Source organism: Chrysemys picta, chromosome 3 (assembly GCF_011386835.1).
Source record: "Chrysemys picta bellii isolate R12L10 chromosome 3, ASM1138683v2, whole genome shotgun sequence".
Taxonomy (NCBI): Eukaryota; Metazoa; Chordata; order Testudines; family Emydidae; genus Chrysemys; species Chrysemys picta.
In genome coordinates this window covers 173,128,882-173,147,292 of record NC_088793.1, presented here as the reverse complement: position 1 = coordinate 173,147,292, position 18,411 = coordinate 173,128,882, and the positions used below count along the sequence as shown (strand labels likewise).

Here is an 18,411-nt window from a genome sequence, read left to right as displayed (position 1 = left end):
CTTCTATGAAAAACCACATCCGATTTTTCCCCTGAATGATTCACTAATATTAAAACAAACTCTTTGCTTATTCATCATAATGGAAAAAAACACTCATTTTCAAATGTGAAACAGTTTCCTTTTGAAAAGATTTACTTAAATCTACTGTTCAACTTTGAAGAGTTACTGTGTAACATTTGCACTGTAGCATTCTGTTTATTTTGTTTGATTAATTCCATATATTAGCTGATTTTACAAATAAAAATATTGTTTTTGTAACTTCCAGACCTGCAAATTCATCTGGGTTTTGAGAGTCAAGCTGGGCTCTTTCCTCCTAAAATAATATCAGTAATTATGATACTATAGGCCAGTATACCCTTAGTTTTACCTGTGCAATCCCACAATCTTCAAATTATGCATTATAAATTAGAACTCATGCTAAAGGCTGTGAAGAAAGACTTCTGAATGTGAAACAATGCAGGGCTATCTTCTTGAGTCTCCAGAGAGACAGCATGAAACAATGGGCCAGATTCCATTATTGCCTTCAATATTGTAAATCCGCAGTGATTCTAATCCATTCAACTAAGTTAGATAGGTGTAGAAACTAGTGTGAGAAGCAATTCAGGCCCAAAGCTTCGACAGGTATCAATTTAGCTATCAGCGAAGATAAATCTGGCAGGGAAGTGAGGGAAAGACTTTAAGCCTTTTTACACTAGTGATATCCAACTACAGCATGGATTTGCACTGGCACAGCATAGGTGTAGCTATATAGGTGTAGCTACATCAGTGCAAGTAAGCCCTTAGATATCTTAGAGGGCAGTGGGCATGGTAGAGAAATTTGGTATGAGAGAAAGAAACCCAGCCAGGGAGGGCTTCAATACTTGCCAGAATAGGAGCACTTTAACAGTTATATTCTGTTTCACCCTATTAGAGGACCAACCAACCAAACCAAATTGGGGAGAAAGAATTAGGTTAAGGACAATTCTAGAAAACAAGAATGTTGTATACATTCTATGCAAGGCACATCATTATTGTGGAAACTTAACGGGGGCCTGTGGTTGGCACTCAAATTCTGTTAATCCATTGACTACATGTGCCTGAGTGTGACATAAGTGAAACTCTAGTTAGTTAGCCACTGACCTTGTCCAATCAGAGTTAGTAAATAACAATAATATTTTGATATCTGTAACACTATATTATCAGAGGATCTCAAAGCAATTTACCAACAGAAAAGAAAGCCTCACTTCACCCCTGTGAGGTAGGTAAGTGCTATTCCCTTTTTGCAGATGGGGAAAACACAAGCAAATGGAGGGTAATAGACACTTGTGTGCCAGGGACTAACTTCAGCTCAGCCTCTTCCTCTCTTTGCACAGGTCTCAGGGGACGCACTGTAAAACTGACTGCTTTAGAGGCAGAGAGGATAGAGAATGCCTTTAAGAAGGTGGGCTTCACACTCTGAGGTCACAGAACTGAACTGAATTCCTCTGCTGTCTGATTAGGTTAAATTATTACTTTTGTGTTATAAACTTAAGGAAAAGATTTTGCTGACTCTCACTATATTTTTCTGCTGAGTTATTCCATCTAGTTACAGTCAAAAGTCACAGAAAATCCATGACAGGGCAGGGAACAGAACCCAGATCCCCTGACACCGCACCTTGTGCTTTAATCACAAAATCATCTTTCCCCTCAAACGACAAGAAGATACTACAGCAATGCCTTAGAAATACATATAAGTATTGGTAATCATAAAAAGGAAAGCTACCCATTCTCCTGCCAGTTTGCTTTGGTTTCAGCTTTGATATGTGAAAAGTATAACGAACGAGCTAGACCCATGTTCAAGGCATCCATATTTTCAAAAGGAGAAATCCATTGATATAAAGAATAAACATTGCAAATGCTACAAAATCATATTAAGCGTCTCAAAATATTTGTTTTTATGGTTTCTGCCCACCTCGTTTCATGGCCCTGGGGCTACCTGGGCCACTTCTACTTCGAGAGTCTGATTCTGAGGTTCGTGAGCTGGATCGGGAGCTGTCTTCTTCCTCTGATCCTGAAGAGTCATCTAAGAATGGTCTGTTGCTTATTTGAGTTGCTTTCTACAGAAATTAACACACATTCTTTGAAACTTTATGCAAAATATACTACTTTATGGACGTATTTATTTTATTGGCTTTTAAAACAGCCTACTGTTGCAACAGGCACTATAGATGCCTATCATGCTAAAGATTTAATTGCAACAATTAAAACAAAGCAAAACCAAATCAAACCCCTACCACCGATGATATACATCGCCCACAATAAAGGGTGGTATAAATACTAAAATTATTGGCACTAGGATTGTTGCCAGGAAATCTTACTAGGCCAACTACCACAAGAGATGTAAAACAAACAAAAAAACAAAAAACGCAAATTAAACCAGCTTAAAAATACCTAAACTTTACCTTGTGCCCCAGTACCCACCAAACTTTCTCTCTGGTGCACGAACAAGAAAACATAAGTATGAGGATGAGTATATTTCACTTTACAAATAAAACTCAGAGGGTATGATTTAGCAGTCACCTATGGTCTAAGTTCTGCTTGAAGGCGTGCACTACTGCCTGTTGGAGAACCTGCGTTCTGGCAGACTGAAGTGGAGTCAGGTTGGCTAACTCAAAACTCTGGTGAGGCTTCTCTATAGGCCCTCAATCAAATTAACACTGGGGGAATGTTCTGAGCCAGGGCTAAAAGTGAGACAGCCACTGATCCAACATTAAACATGCATGTACAAATGACTCCTGTTCTTGGCAGGAATCATTTGCACGGCAGGGTGTGTGTGGGGTCACTCCTTGACAGAATACAGAAATTCATTAATGCTTTTGCAGCATGTGTATCTGCTAGGGTTGCCAACTTTCTGACCGAACAAAACCAAACACGCTTGCACCGCCCCTTCTCTGAGGCCTCCACCCCGCTCACTCCATCCCCCCTCCCCCCCCCGTCGCTTGCTCTCCCCCATGCTCACTCGCTCATTTTCACCGGGCTGGGAAGGGTTTGGGAGGGTCCCTTTTCGACCAGGTGTTCAGTTGAAAACTGGACACCTGGCAACCCTAGTTTCATCAGGAAAGGGTATTCTGCTCAATTACAATATTTGGCTCTGTATGACATGATCCTGTACATTCAATAGTTACACTGGCAAGTAATGGGCTTTGTGCAGGGGGCAATCAGTAGCAACAATCTGTAGCAATCAGCCCTCCTTGTCCCAGGTTATAAAATGCGAGCGGAGCCACTCCACAGATCCTACTGCAGCTTTTCATGGAGGGGGTGGGTTTGGCTCCCATTTACATCAGATCCACCAGTCACATAGCTCTGCCCTGCCACACCCCAAATTCCTCTGCTGGCTACAGCAGATAAAGCTCTCATGCAGCACAGCTCCATGGCATTTGGAGGATAGGGATGGCTTTTATGGGCCCTTAGCCTCTGCATTATCTCTGCACAGCACTGGAACTCTACTGGTTCCACTGCATTTAGATTGTACTGCAGTTCTTTCTTGGGCCCCAGGATTCGGCACATAAGTAGCAATATTCAACTGAAACCCCCCAACACCTATCTATTACATCATTTCTGTTTAAAAACATACATCTCTTCAAATTACAAGAGGCTGCCAGGAAACAAATAATGTTCTGATTAGATTCTGCAAGCTTCTGAAAACAAATAGCTTTGGCATTGACACAAAGATCCTTCTAGATCTAAACTTGTAATTACAGCATTGCAAACAATGCAGTTCTTTCAATAATTAACAAGCCCTGGGAAAACCAGTAAGGGCCACAACAAAAATTGACAGAGGCTTGTAACACTTTATAAGCAACAACAATTTATTTTCTGGACATCTGAAATTTCCATTACTTCTGGGTTTTTTATGGTCTCTAAACATGATCTTATGACAAATTTGGCAACGTGCCATCAAGCATAAAATGCCAAGTTCTTGAACGTGGAGCCTAACAGTATGGCTTTTCACACAACTTTCTTTTAAACAACAATAAAATTACCCCTTTCAGAGTTGTGTAGACTGGAGTGGTCATGTTCTTGTATATCAAAGAAGTGTATAGTCCAGATATGGTATACGAAGTTATAGAAGCAGTACCTGAAATACAGCGCATAAAACACATTTCTTTAAAATTACCCTTCAAAATTATTTAAGACATTTGGTTGGATTCTGATGTCACACCACTGTAGTTTTATTGTCTTCACTTCAGTTACTCCTAAATTATACTGGAGTAATGGGGTATGAGAAAATCATAATCAGGACCACTAGTCTTTTTGTAATGTAAGTACATTCTCTCTCTTTTGATGTCTGATTATATAATCTTCACCAAGAATTCCAAAGAAAGTTATAGGGAATTAAGGACTATAATGAATTTGTACTTAAGAGGCAAGTATTCAAGAATAGGTGATAGAAATAATGGAAAGGTTAAATCTGTTTTACCATATCTTAAAGCAAAAATCCAAAGAACTCTTCAGAGGCATATTTTAGAGGCGCCTGGGACAACTGGCCCCTTATAAATTACAGTAAGCAGAGGATTTTGGCTGTTGGTACAAAGACCCACTTACTTTTGTTAAAAGAGTCCATGTTGAAAGCTTCAGACATTCGTAAACCTGACTTGGCTACAGCATAAATTCTGCTTTCCTAACATAAAAGCAGAGATGTTTTACTGTAGATATTAGGAAATGAAAGGTATATCTTTCTCAAACCTCCCCTTTGCCCTCACACTGCTACAAATATGTGATATAGCAGAGTTATCAATGGTGGCTGAAATGTGACATTGTCTACACCACTCGCCAGACCAGTGGTTTCTTTCAACCTTTTCCCATACAACTCCTTCCTGTGTACTAGGGAGTTCTTTGTTTTGAATACTAAAATCAGTTCCTCAAAGAGTAACTGGGAGAGGACATTCTATACTAGAAGACTAGATGTTATCTACAAAGGGAGGCTATGGAAGTAGCTTTTCACCAAAAGCTTTTCAAACTATGGTAGCAAAAATCCATAATGAAAAACTTCACATGCACAAACTGTTAAAGTAACATTAAAGTATAGTTAATCTCTGACCTAACCCCACAGCACCAACAGGCCAGGTACTTGTATTACCCTATGATTTCAGATTCTGCACTAGGTGGGCATAACAAGGTAAATCATTGGCAAGAGAAGACTTTACATTCTCAGCCTGGAAGGAGCTGGCTCAGAACTAAATAATTTTAAGGAGAGGACTAAAACAAAGTATTAAAGTCTGACCCCTTGTGTCATGATGTAAAATTTGTATATTAATTCTCTTACATTTTAAAACTTTTTTTTTTAAATATCTCATTGGAAGTGTAAAATTCTTCTGTAATCAGTGAATTACTACTACTACAGATTAAGAAATTTCTCTGAACAACTGATGGGACTAACAATTTCTTTAAATATGGTCTGTTGTGCCAATCTATATTTACAATTCTTTAATTCACAAATTATTGGCCTGGATTGTATTGACTAGTTTTTAGAGCAAAGGACTTAGAACCAGGACTCTTAGGTTATACAGTCATAAAAAAAAATTAGTGGTTAGAGTCATTATCTAACTGTGTGTGCAGAAATGAACACATGAAAATTAGATATGACTTTTTCAAAAATTGGTTCTCTACATACAAAAAAATGGCTATGTATTTTTATATGGCATTTTCAAAGCAAAGAGCTCATCAGCCCATGAATAGGAGAATGGCTGTTGAATGTATGCCATTTAAATATTTCACTGATATGATTTATTCCGTATTCTTCTGCAAAAGAAAAAATACAAGATCCTAGAATAGGTGTTAAAATTGAACTTGATTCTGAGGAGTTGATAATCTCAGTTGGTGTTCAGCCAACAAATCATATTCCCACCATAGACACAGGGAATGAGAAAGGTACAGGAGAGAAAAGTGTAATAAAAGAAACAAAATGAGTTAATTTAAATCAGTAAAAAATATTTAATTATATTTACCCAGGAGGGGAATCGATGAAGAGGAGGAGTAGGGGGTTTGTTGCTAATTGCCTTCCTTGTTATATCACTGGACTCCTGGTCTTCTGCACTCTGTGCCTCAAAAGAGTCAAAGGTAAATGCTCCATCAGAATCAATCTCCATTTTCTCTAAAATATCAGTATTTTCCCCATCCACCAGGTCGATGTCTGTTTCCTGAGGTCTCAAGGGCCGTATCATGCTTATAGCATTTCTATTTCTATCAAACATTCTGTCAGAACTCAGCTGGGGTTGGCTTAAGTGCTTTTTTGCCAATGCTACACTTATACTAAAAACGTTGGGAGTCCGCAACTTTGGAGGTGGCAAATTTGATGGAGAATTTGATTGTGTCACACACTGAGAATCTGTTGAAGATGTCACGACTGGATGTTTAGGTATTAGAGCAGGGGTTAAAATTGGACTTGGGGTATTTGCTTCACTGGATGAGGATGAATAATCTAATCTCTGAGACTGAAATTTCTTATTCAGTTCATCTGAAGAGCTATCTTGGTCTTTTCTACATAAGGCCTCAGAATTGCTCTTTCCAAGTGGATTGTTCTGACTTTTCCGCTGAGATCCTTGCTGCCAAGAATACAGCTTTTTGTGCTCAGATCTCTGAACTGCAAAACTCTCCTCTTCAAATAAAGAACTACTATCATCAGATGCTGTCAAATACATTTCACTCCCAATTCTGCTGTATCTTGTGCTTTCTTCAGATGTCTGACTTGAAAGGGTAGATGCACGCCTGGATTTTGGTCTTCTATTACCTCCTTCATCCTCATCTGAGCTCCAGTCACTTCCTGTAACGCATGAGTTCTTTGATATACTACTATCTATATCTTTTGATGAATAGCTTGTTCTTGCATTTTTATTTTGTTCTGATCCACAGGAGCTTTGTTGTAATGACCTCTGACCTTTATTGCTCTCATGTGCAAGAGCAGCAAGAGATGTTTGCTGGATTTTTTTCTCTAGAAAAGAAATACATGAATTTGACAAAATTACTTTTAATAAATTTAGCTGTTAAAACAATTTATAATCAGAACTGCAAGTTTAATGTAGTTAAAGTTAAGTTCATTTAATTTTTGGTGGATGTTGTAAAAACAAACCTGAAGGAAAATACTACACATATTCTGGAATGTCAATAGGGATAGTTATGAATATATACTTGAAAGAAAGTAGAAATGGCATTTACCAAGGAACTGTAACAGAAACCATTCTTATATTTAGTGGTCTATCCAAAAAACTAAGGATAATAATGATGAATATAACAAGAAGGGAGAGCAAGATGTGCCAAACTTTAAAAGAAACCAGATATGCAAAAATTTTTATGCTGAAGAGGACACATGCACTTACCCACATTAATAAATCTTAAAGATTATAAAGCTTTTCAAATGTAGGAAAGAAAAAGTGTGAAGATTAGATTAAGAATCAAAATATTCTGAGTTTCTATGTTATAGTTAGAAATCCCTTCTGCATGCCACTGTTTCACTCCCAGGGCTGAACACTTAAGACCCACTGATGTCTCAAGGAAAATGTTTAGGAAAAGACATTCTGTTCAGATATAACTCTGCTTGTATTGTCTGTAACTCTTTCTCCCATTTTTGTTATTACATTAAAACATGATCATTTAGAGTTAGTGTATAGCACTGTTGTCTAGTGGTTAGAACAGGATACTTGGACTCTGGTGAATAGGTTCTGTTTCTGACCCTGCCACTTAAAACTTTGTCCTTCAGTTTCCTCATCTGTAAAAATGAGATACGTATCCACTTTTGTAATGAACTTTAGGATCCTTGAATGACAGGGTCTATAGAAATATTATCTGTCCCGACTGCTCATTTCCTATTTGGAACAGGACAATTAGCAGCTGTAAAGTAAATTTGATGTCACAAGCAATGTTTTAAGACTTCAAATGGGGAATAAGAAGTAGGAGTAACCATCCTGTTTTCTCAGGGAGTCACAGTCTCCCTGCTGCTACAAAGAGGAAATAAACTACACTGTATCTATATCTGTCACAGTGTACTCACCCCAACGTGTCGGCATAACTATACCACTGGGCACATTGCGGTGGGGAGGGGGTGCAGAATGGATTCAAGCTGGTGCAGTTGCAGAAAATGGTGATAAAGTGCACAGGCACAGGGAAGGGGGTGTCTTATGCTACTGCTTCTTTGTGCTAGTATTCAGGGCAAGCCATTATCTCACCCATTTTAATTACAATATACTGAGTTTATCTTGCTGAGCTTGGGTTTAAAATTGACATTAGGACAGCAGTGCTAACATATAGAAAACAAATGGAAAAAGTGAATGCAAAAACGTAGAGTGAATATTTAATTTAGCTCATTCCTTCATGAACTTTAAAAAGAAATCTCTTGAAGTTAGACCCTAATCTTGCAGTTGAAACCAAAGGGGTGGAGCCCTGCACCTGTGCAAAGCCCAGAGACTTGTGAAATTCTGCAAAGTCATAAAGGTCTGCCACAGCAGATCAAATTGTAAGACTGAGGCCTTAATACTGTTAGATGTTCTCCCTACCTAGAGTATGTTAATTAAGAGTTTAGGCTGAAATTGAAATCTTAAATCAAGTAATATGTATCAATTGAAAAACAGATTGAACATATATTTAGATGGATTTCAATATTTTTTCTTGTCAACTAACAGCTCTGAGTATATCCCCTCATTACAGTTAATTTTACAACCTCTTTTGCACTATACGGCTGCATCTTGTTTTCTGATATTATTGAAATTAATGAACACTATAGAATAAATTGGGATAATCTAATCCAAAGCCCAAAAGCAACCTCCTCTTCTAAAGGCTACAGCAGTGATCCATTAGCGTATGCTCACAGCAAAATATTTAAGCAATATACTAATTCAGAAGATTTCTAATAATACAGACTGTCTTGCGAGAGAGATGAGTTTGAAACAAAGGCTTCACAGTGTCCTTTTTGAAGTCCTTTTGTCCTATTTTGAAGAAGACTATTCTTGAACATAGCTATGTTTAAAGCAATTTTAATTTTCCACTAATTTCTTCCAGAATAAAATTAGATCAGGGATAAATACCTAATATGTTATTACCATCGCTTAATTCTGATTCTTTACATGATGATTTGCTTATTTCATCAAATTTAATAGCTTGCTGAGGACTTCTTGCTCTGTTCAAAAAGCATCCAAAAGTCAAACTGCTTAGTCGCTGGCCTTCCCCAGGTTTATGTGTTGAAGGGACACATTTCTTCCCCATAATTTCTGCAAGTGTAATAATCCATAAATTTAGTGTTAACAGGTTATGACGGCATATGCTAATAGGTTTTACTCTTACACAGTCTTAAGTATATTATCATTTTTAAAAACCGTAATAAAACTAAATATTTTGATATTAGAAATAAAAACCTTCTTGAAATCCTCTCTATACCAAACTCGCAAACTAAATTTCCACTTACTAAAGAAACATGATTCTCCTTCTAGAAAGTAAAGAGGGGAGAAAAACGATTTCTTTTAAAAAGTTTACAACAGAAAGATGTATTTTGGGAGAGAGAGAGTAAAAAAGATAGTGACATTAAGTCACAGCAGAATAACCTTGGGTATTATGTTTGCAGTTCAGCCTACATATCAATCCAGTATACATCCAAACATGATAAAAGCAGACCAACTTTAAACATGAAAGGATTTAAATGGGTTCCATATTTCTTCAGATTTTCAAAGGATAATTGAGAAGGATAGGTCTAAAGTAAAAATTAGGCTCAACCTAATGACACGCTCTAAAAATAAGTGGGGTAACTCTCTTCTAGAAAAGGAAAATGTTCACTAATCAGAGCCAGGAAACTCTTTGTGACAAAAAACTATAGACTGATAGCTTTAGAAAAAATGTGGTAACTCCTACTCTAAACACGAAAAGAGTAAAAAGAGAGAACTGTCAAGATCTTTGTGATAGAGTCCTCCCAAAATGGCTGGATAAAAAGGCAGAACTGGATTAGATGTCCTATGGTACAAAATATAGCCACAATACTAGTAATTTAGGAAAAACACATAATGGATCTTCTGGATCACCAGGGGATCAAGAGCACAATTAAGGAAGACAAGGACATTATTAAGGAGCTACATGGTTTCTTTGCATCTGTTTTTACCACAGAGGATGATACCTACCCCAGACCTGCTCTTTTCTGGTAATAAAGACAAAATACTACCAGACACTGAGATGTTAGAAGAGGTGCTGGAACAAATTGATCATTTAAAAAAAAATAAATTACAAGGCCTGAATGGTATACATCTATGAGTACTGAAGGAGCTGAAGTATGAAGTGGCTGAGGTGCTAGCAAAAATGTGTAATCTCATTTAAAAACAACTACTCTACTAGAAAACTGGAATATTTTAAAAAGCTCTATGGGTGATCTGGGAAAATACAGACCAGTAAGCCTTACATTATTACCTGGTAAATGGGTTGAAACTATAATTAAAAATAGAAGAAAACATCTGAAAGATCATGATCACTGATATGATAGGATCTAACCAGAATGGTTTCTGCAAAGAGAAATTGTGTCTCACTGATCTCCTAGAGCAGGGATGGGGAACCTACGGCCCAGGGGTCGGATCCAGCCCGCTGCTTCATTTCATCCAGCCCGCGGTAAGTCTCCACGCCGTGGGCCGGAAGCCCCAAGCCTCGGCGCCTAGGCGGAGGGGCAATCAAGGAAGCTCCGCACGCTGCCCCCGCCCCCAGTGCCGGCGCTGCAGCTCCCATTGGCCGGGAACCATGGCCAATGGGAGCTGCAGGGGTGGCGCCTGTGGGTGTGGGCCATGCACACTGTGCAAACCCCCCTGGCCCCTCCGCCTAGGGGACGGACATGGCGGCCACTTCTGGGAGTAGTGTGGAGCCCTGGCAGGCAGGGAGCCAGCCTTAGCCCCGCTGTGCCGCTGACCGGGAGCCGCCTGAGGTAAGCGCTGCCTGGCCAGAGTCCGCACCCCGAATCTCCTGCCCCAGGTCAGAACCCCCTCCCGCACACAAACATCCTCCCAGAGCCCACACCCCGCATCCACTCCCGCACCCCAACCCCCTGCCCCAGCCCTGAGCCCCCTCCTGCACCCAACTCCCTCCCAGAGCCTGGACCCCAAACCTTCTCCCACACTCAACTCCCAGCCCTGAGCCCACTCCTGCACTTCAAACCCCTGAGCCCGCTCCTGCACCCTGAATGCCTTATTTCTGGCCCCACCCTGGAGCCTAGGGGAAACCCCAAGCCTCTGCGCCCCCACATGGGGCTGGAGCCACGAGTGCCAGCTCATCCCGCTCTGGGGGGAAGCCTCGAGCCTCCATGACCCCCACTAGGGCTGTGTGGCCTGCGACTGATTTTTTTTCTGTGGGTCAGTGGCCCCTGATAGAAAAAAGGTTCCCCACCCCTGTCTTAGAGATCTGAGGATGTCAGTAAAGTAGTGGATAAAGGAGAACCAGTTAACGTAATTTATTTACACTTTCAAAAGGCCTTTTACAATGTGCTTCACAAGACACTACTAAAGGAGCTAAGTAGTCAGTGGTTGAAAGGCAAAGTATTGTCATGGATCCAAAACTAGTTAAGAGACAGAAAATTAAGGGCTGTTTTCATCATGGTAAAATGTTAACAGCTGGGTTCCTCTAGGTTCCATGCTAGGTTGTGAGTTATCTAATATATTAATTAATCATCTGGAAAGGGAGTTGAGTAGTAAACTAGCAACATTTGCACATGAGAAAGTTACTTAGGTTAGTCAAGTCCAGGGAGGACTGTGATGAAGCTCGGTGAGACTTACAGAAGGGTAGGTGAACTGGCAACATGATGGCAAATAAAATTCAGTGTTGACAAATGCAAAGTAATGCACATTGGAGGAAAAAATTTAAATACTCAGAGATCAGACAGGGTTCTTAGTTAATTGTATCAACTCAGGAAGGGGACCTGGGTGTCACTGTAGACAACTCAATGTGTGCAGCTGCGGTTAAAAAAAAGAAGCTGATCAGAACTCTGATCCTCAGCATGGCATAGACTGGTGGGCCAGTTCAACAATGATATCCACCTATCCTTTAATGTTTCAAAGCCTACAAATCATACAATTAAACAAGTCAAAGGGAGGACATGAAACAATCCAACCCAATCAGATTATTTGAGAACTTATTTAATTTAAGAAAATATTCATACATTCAGAAACAAATGACTATTTATAAAGGTCCAAATACTTCTTGCCTTACTCATTCACATGTAGTCCCAGCGAAGTCTAAAGTCAAATGGTACATGGGACAAATTTCCATTGAAATCAAAGTATTCCATGAGACTACTCAGATGCATAAAGTGAGCAGGATTTACTCCCATGCATTACTATATAAAACGTAAAGCAATTTTCAAAGGACGTGTGCTATTTACCTTGCAGTTTAGACTGCATTGTTCTCATCTCTTCATTTTGGTTTTGGTTGATCAAGCGAAGGTTCTGATTTTCTACCTCTAACTGAAAGGATATAAATTTAAGCTCCTCCATTAGTGAAACAATTTTTCAAGTCATTACATTGTGAGGGAAGACACAATTTTCTTGCCATTTCCTTTTGAGCTAAATAAGAGCAGCAGCAGGGCTAATCTTAATTGAGGCCTAATATTACGGATTTGTTCATTCAGAATAGTATGCGTTTTCTATGATAAACATTCTTCCCACTTTTATACTTCAGTTATATAGCCATTTAACTAGCTTTATGTGTATACAGAGATGTCAATATATAATAATTCACATATTAGGTACTAAAATATTTCACTTTATGCTAGATTGGCTTTTTAGTTTTAATGGCAATTCAAAATGCATTAAACATGAGGGTAAGAGCAAATGCTGGGTGCCAAAAATGGCAGCCTGTGGCCCCAGAGGACCTTTTATTACCCCAAGTGAGAGGCAAGGAGTGACAATGAGTCCCCCTTGTGTCCTCCAAACTAAGGAATAGCGAGTTCTAAGCAGAGACAGTGCCACCCCAAAGCCACCCAACATTCACATGAGCACTTTGTGCAATTGAAGGGGGAAGAGGGAGGCAAAGCACCTATCCCTAAGAAGCCCAGGAATGGCCATCCCCCATGCTGGCCTAATCGAATTCCCTTTTCTCTCATGCCTCCACTGAGACAGGGAATTTTGAGGTTTTTTTCCTTTTAGGCCTAATAAATACAGCACCAAAGGAAAATGGTAGACATTTTTCACTGAGATCTCTCTCCTTGTATGACACAGAAACTCTGGCCTGCTACACTATGTGTTCACTGTACGGTAAATATCACAGGAGACGTCTCATACCTCATGGAGCTTGACTGTCACCCATTCTTTTATTTTAGCTGCTTTTTCTTCTATGATTTTTGCCTCTTGTATTCTGATTTGCTTCTGAAATAGTAAGACAAAATATATTTTCCAATGTGTATTCCATCCCATCTAAGGAGCATCTTATAATGCAAATTCTGTAGATTACTTCTAGCTATGTTTCATCTCAGTCTCTTTGCCACTAGCATACAAGAGTTGGTAAATTCTTTGAACAAACCCTTCATGGGATTTTACACATGGGCTGCTGTCCTACTAGGTAAAGTGAAAATCTCTCTCAAAGGGAGACCTGGAGGAGGAGGAAGAAGAAAAATGTCTCTCCAGAGTACATCCTACTTACCAATCAAATGTTCTTACAAAGGAAACCTCATCTCAATTTGAGAATCTCATTCCTCTGACCCACCACAACTGGAAAAAAAAATCTTCCAATAGACAACTCCATCTCAGCCCCACCTCCTGTAGGAAAAGTCAGCTGAATTTGCTCCTCAGTCCAGACTCGTAATTTAACATGTGATGTATTACCTTTACAGCATCAGGCTATTTATCAATAATCAGATAATGAGAAAGAGTTTTAAACTTATCTCTCTTATACCATTCTTTACTTTTTTATACGCACAATTAAGAATCTATGAATAACATGCCTTTTGGTCACCGAATTATTCCTAACCTGTTCTTCAAGTTGTTGCTCCAAGTTTTGTATAATGTCATCTTTCTCCTGTACCAGAGTCTCCAGATCTTGACACCTCTTATACAACCTGGTCTCCGATTCGCTAGTCTGAACATTAGCTGCTTTTAATTTCTCTTCCATAATCTGCACCTGTTCAGCAGGTGAAACACAACACCCTAAGTAAACTTTAATCATTTAATCATAAAAGTCATAATAAAATTTACCATACATTAAAGGCTTAACCCAGTGCTGCGAAGTGCTAAAATAGATCAGAGATGAGAGCATTTTGTAGATCATACTTGATCTTTAGTCAATATTACTGCAAGGGCACTGCTAACACTTAGATGTTTTGTTAACATCAGTTCTAACTTCTGCTTCCATAACAAATAAAACTATTAGAGATAGTAAAAGGGGAAGAATATGATGACTATCTTGGGAACACTTACCTCCCTCATTTGACTGTTATGAGGCTTAATAAATAAAGGTCTGTGAAGTCTTGCTTAAACACAGCACACATGAAAATAATTAGTATTATTTTATTAAAATTATGACTCTTATAAAGATCTTGCTCATAGTCAATGAATGCATTCTGATCCAAGTCACCAAGATCCTGAATGAGAAAACACTCAGAACATGTTTAAATCCATTCCAAATCAAGAAAGCACTAACCATGTGTTACACACAAACTGAGATGCTTTCTTGAACTGAGGCCAGAGACCATAGCCAGGATTTTTGTCTAATTTTCAGGGTTATTTGCTTAAACGGTTCTTGGATTATATGCTCTTTTAGGTGTAGAGACTGTCTTCCTCTGTTTCTGAAAACACCTGGCACAATGTGGCCGCATTTTTGATTGAAGCCTTTGGGTGCTTCTGTGGCTTAAAAAATATTAATGCTAAATTCACTCAAATATCAAAATGGGAAAGAAATAATTGTGGTATATAGAGCCTTTTAAGGCTTGACTACAGAGCATAGTACATGACCTATCTTTGCTCCACAGAAAACATTCCTGAGTCAGATGTTTAGTGTTTATACTAATTTATAAACAAAGAGAAACAATTTACAAACCCCAACTGCAGAACATGCCCACTTTCAGCAGATCACTGTGTTCAGCCTTGAAATGCTCTTCCCACTGCTCATATAAACATAATTCAAATTCTAGCATGTGAGAGAAGAGCTGAACTTGGGCAACAGATACTTTTCACCAAAGAAAATGAAACCATAAATCCTTTCAGCACTGTTAAAGAGAAAAGACAGCACTCACTATCAATGAATCACTAATATATATGTACAGACAGACTAGCAAAGGCCAGGAAACAGTGATTCATGCTGCTCCCAATTAACAATTCCTGTGTGCTTTTAAACTGATTTTTTTTTTTAATCAGTAAAGCAAATTGGGAGATTTGTTAGTGGAGTATAACAAATTGAAGCTGAGAACATACAGCTTCTGTGCAAACCAAGGGCTTGGTCTTGCAATGCAATGGAATACCCTCAACTCCCACTAAGTTCAATGGAAGTTGATGGTCTCGGCAAAGCTGACAGGAAGTGGCTTCACCTTGTAGCTCAGACTCCTACTATTTTGTTTGAGGAGATCTATGCATGTATTTGAATTACTGCAACAATGAATGCATGCATTCCATATGAACTGATTTTTTTATGCTTTTACACTTCATATTACGAATGATTTCATTTAATTTTTGATGCACATTCTTATATAGCATTGTTTGGGTATCCATCAGGGACACTGGTTTTAGTCAACAAAACATCTTCATTTTGGGACAGCAAAGACAACCTAAATTTAATATGTGTGGACTACTTAATCCCATGGACTACCAAAACTTTAAAAGAGGGCTCAACATTGGAGAAGTCTCCTATTTAGTGATTGTACTTTTACTTGAGAATATGGCTCTAAGGCACAAATATGTTAATTTTATATTTTTATGGTTTTGCTACTGTCAGGACTGTTTTCTCCCCCTTTTGTTTACATGTTAGTTTTACATTTGCATCACTTATCAGAAGCTAGAAAAAGATACAGAAGAAAAATACTATACAAACAAAGAGATTCAAGACATGCACTTAATATTTGTTTTGATAGGTATGACTATATGTTAAGACAGACCCATAACTGGGTGGCAAATCAAGATGTTACAACATCTATTAGGAAACATCTACAATAGGACATATAGTAATATTGCTGAATCATCTTTGCTAACATTGCACCATCCAACAATAGCTACCAGACATACTGTACTTCTTCAATTTAAATGTACCTGCTGATAAGCTCTCTCTGCTTGACGATCTGCATCAATAACTTGTCTCTCAAGTTGTTGCATCTGTATATACATATAAAACAGCATGTCATAAAATGTGCACTCCTTTTATAAGCTGCCACCAAAAGCTCCGTAATGTAAGATAATTTCATATCCTATTTAGAACAAAAAATCTAATATGACTTAAAAAATAAAACAAGTAAAAGTTAGGACAAGTTGCATTTGAGACTGGGGAAATAATCAATACATGAGGATGATATCAAAATATTATTGAGGTTCTGCTAAAGTACGGAAATTCAGTAAAAATTATCTTTATAATAGACCCTTGTGGCTAACTTCTGTACCATAATGGCTCATCCCTGCTACCATGTAGGATAAATGGTTTTGATAATTACCCTTAGACCATTAGCTCTTTTCTGTTCTTGATGCCCAACACTGCAAAGTGCTGAGCTCTCTTAGCTCCTATTGACATTAATAAGAGTCAAGGGTACTTCGCACACTGCAGAATCAGGTCCCTAGTTCCTAGTAAAGTTGAAAAGTCAGGAAGGACTGTACTGGATGCAACATTCAAGCATCCATGCAACATTTAAACACCATCTGACCGAGAGAGCAAAATGGACACCAGAAAAATCTGTGACCTACTACAAGATAGTAGTCAGGTACTGCAAAGAAAAGTCTACTAATAACTGTGCTGAAATATTATTTTTGCTAGAATCCTTCTAGCATTGTTTTCCTGATATAGGAATTTTTTTTCTGAGAACTAATTTATAAAAACAGGCTAGAGAGTATCTGGGAAGACAAATAATTTTCAGCATGGTTTCAGGAGCTTGCTTCTGCAGAAATATTAAACTATTATTCCACACTGGTTGTCACTAGGACAGATGTGAGCCACATGTGAACATGGACTAAAGGTCACACATTGATCACATAGACCACTGTTCCTATATCATAGGTCACAGTCAAATATTTATGAGGATAATACCCAACCTCAGAATTATGACTAGAAAAGACTCGTATACAAGTGCTAAATATTTGAAGAAGGGTTTATTCTTCCTACAGACAATGTCACTGTGTCTTGCTGGTACTCTACTTCTCTCATTTTCCAGATTCTTGGCTTTTTCAGATGTCAATCCATACTACCAGTAACAGTTTTGTGTAGTTTCAGTACTTCATCCAGACAAGAACACACAGTTGTCACTTGCTGTCAATCAAAAGGCAGGGAAATGAGAGAAGAGAAAGTTCGTACTAAACAAAGAAAAGCTGTCATTAACCTCTTAATATCTCTCCATTTTAATAAAATGGAAACCTAAACGTCACACAACAGCATGTAATTTGAATCAAGGATTATAAACATAGTACAGTGCAAATTACCATCACTGTGCTCCCCATAGGCTCTTTTGAAGGAACAGAATTAAGGAAATGATAGTTCTATTCATGCACTAAACATTTAGACAGAGAGGTGAGGAGTTAAATACCCATTTGGAACAAATTGTGTTCCTTTTTGTCTGTGTAATTAAAACCAAAACCAAAACCCTGTTTGTCATTAATCTTGAGTTTTTTATCACTGGGTTTTAAGTTTTATAATTTTGTATCCTAAATTTACTTTTCAGAGTTGTGGTTTTAGATTGTCTATTGAAGTATGAGATTAGGTTACAAAGCTTGCTTTAATAGGGCTGTTTAACATTTGCTTTTTTAGTAAATTTGTAGCGAGGATTAATTTGTATGTTTGAGTATACTGATAGCTAACATCATGCACTACACTAACCTTACAGTGATGACACACATTACATTGCATAGTAATGAACATGGAATAAACATCTAATTAACATTCTATGGCAGTATGATAGAAAAATCTTTTAAGTATTCATAATGTGGCTTTACTGTAGATGAATGGCAAACTGTCCAGAGTTTTCAACAACCCAGATAACTTGTAAACATAGGTGGAATGCCAGTGTCAGTGTTTTGTGAACCACTAATAGATATACCATAAGTAGAGGTTCCAATTTGAGCTTTAAACTAATTTTTACCAGAAAGAACCAGCCAAAAAGATGACATACATACCTACTAATTTATATATGGAAATAAAACCTGGAAGTTTTGCTTGCCAGTCCCAATCACGCATCTCAACTGTCCTTCATTACAAGGGAAATACCTCATTAAATGACATCCATGCCACACAAACCTGGCATGATCTCCAGGGCCAGCTACAGGC

General features: G+C 38.3%; 1 protein-coding gene across 5 annotated transcripts in view; it reads right to left on the bottom strand.

The window, feature by feature from the left end:
- PLEKHH2 (pleckstrin homology, MyTH4 and FERM domain containing H2) overlaps window positions 1-18,411 on the bottom strand; it is a 118,861-nt gene that overhangs the window by 55,612 nt on the left and 44,838 nt on the right. For 2 of the 5 annotated variants that reach the window (XM_005296103.4, XM_005296105.4), the window contains exons 3-11: window positions 16,200-16,262; window positions 13,933-14,082; window positions 13,248-13,331; window positions 12,350-12,431; window positions 9,036-9,218; window positions 5,967-6,949; window positions 4,564-4,639; window positions 4,002-4,096; window positions 1,931-2,075 (exon numbers count right to left, since the gene is read on the bottom strand). In XM_005296103.4, coding sequence (XP_005296160.2) covers window positions 1,931-2,075; window positions 4,002-4,096; window positions 4,564-4,639; window positions 5,967-6,949; window positions 9,036-9,218; window positions 12,350-12,431; window positions 13,248-13,331; window positions 13,933-14,082; window positions 16,200-16,262 — 1,861 coding nt within the window. Of the gene's footprint in view, window positions 1-1,930; window positions 2,076-4,001; window positions 4,097-4,563; window positions 4,640-5,966; window positions 6,950-9,035; window positions 9,219-12,349; window positions 12,432-13,247; window positions 13,332-13,932; window positions 14,083-14,997; window positions 15,271-16,199; window positions 16,263-18,411 lie in introns of those variants that run through there. The other 3 variants (XM_005296104.4, XM_042855158.2, XM_005296106.4) reach the window with 3 other exon arrangements.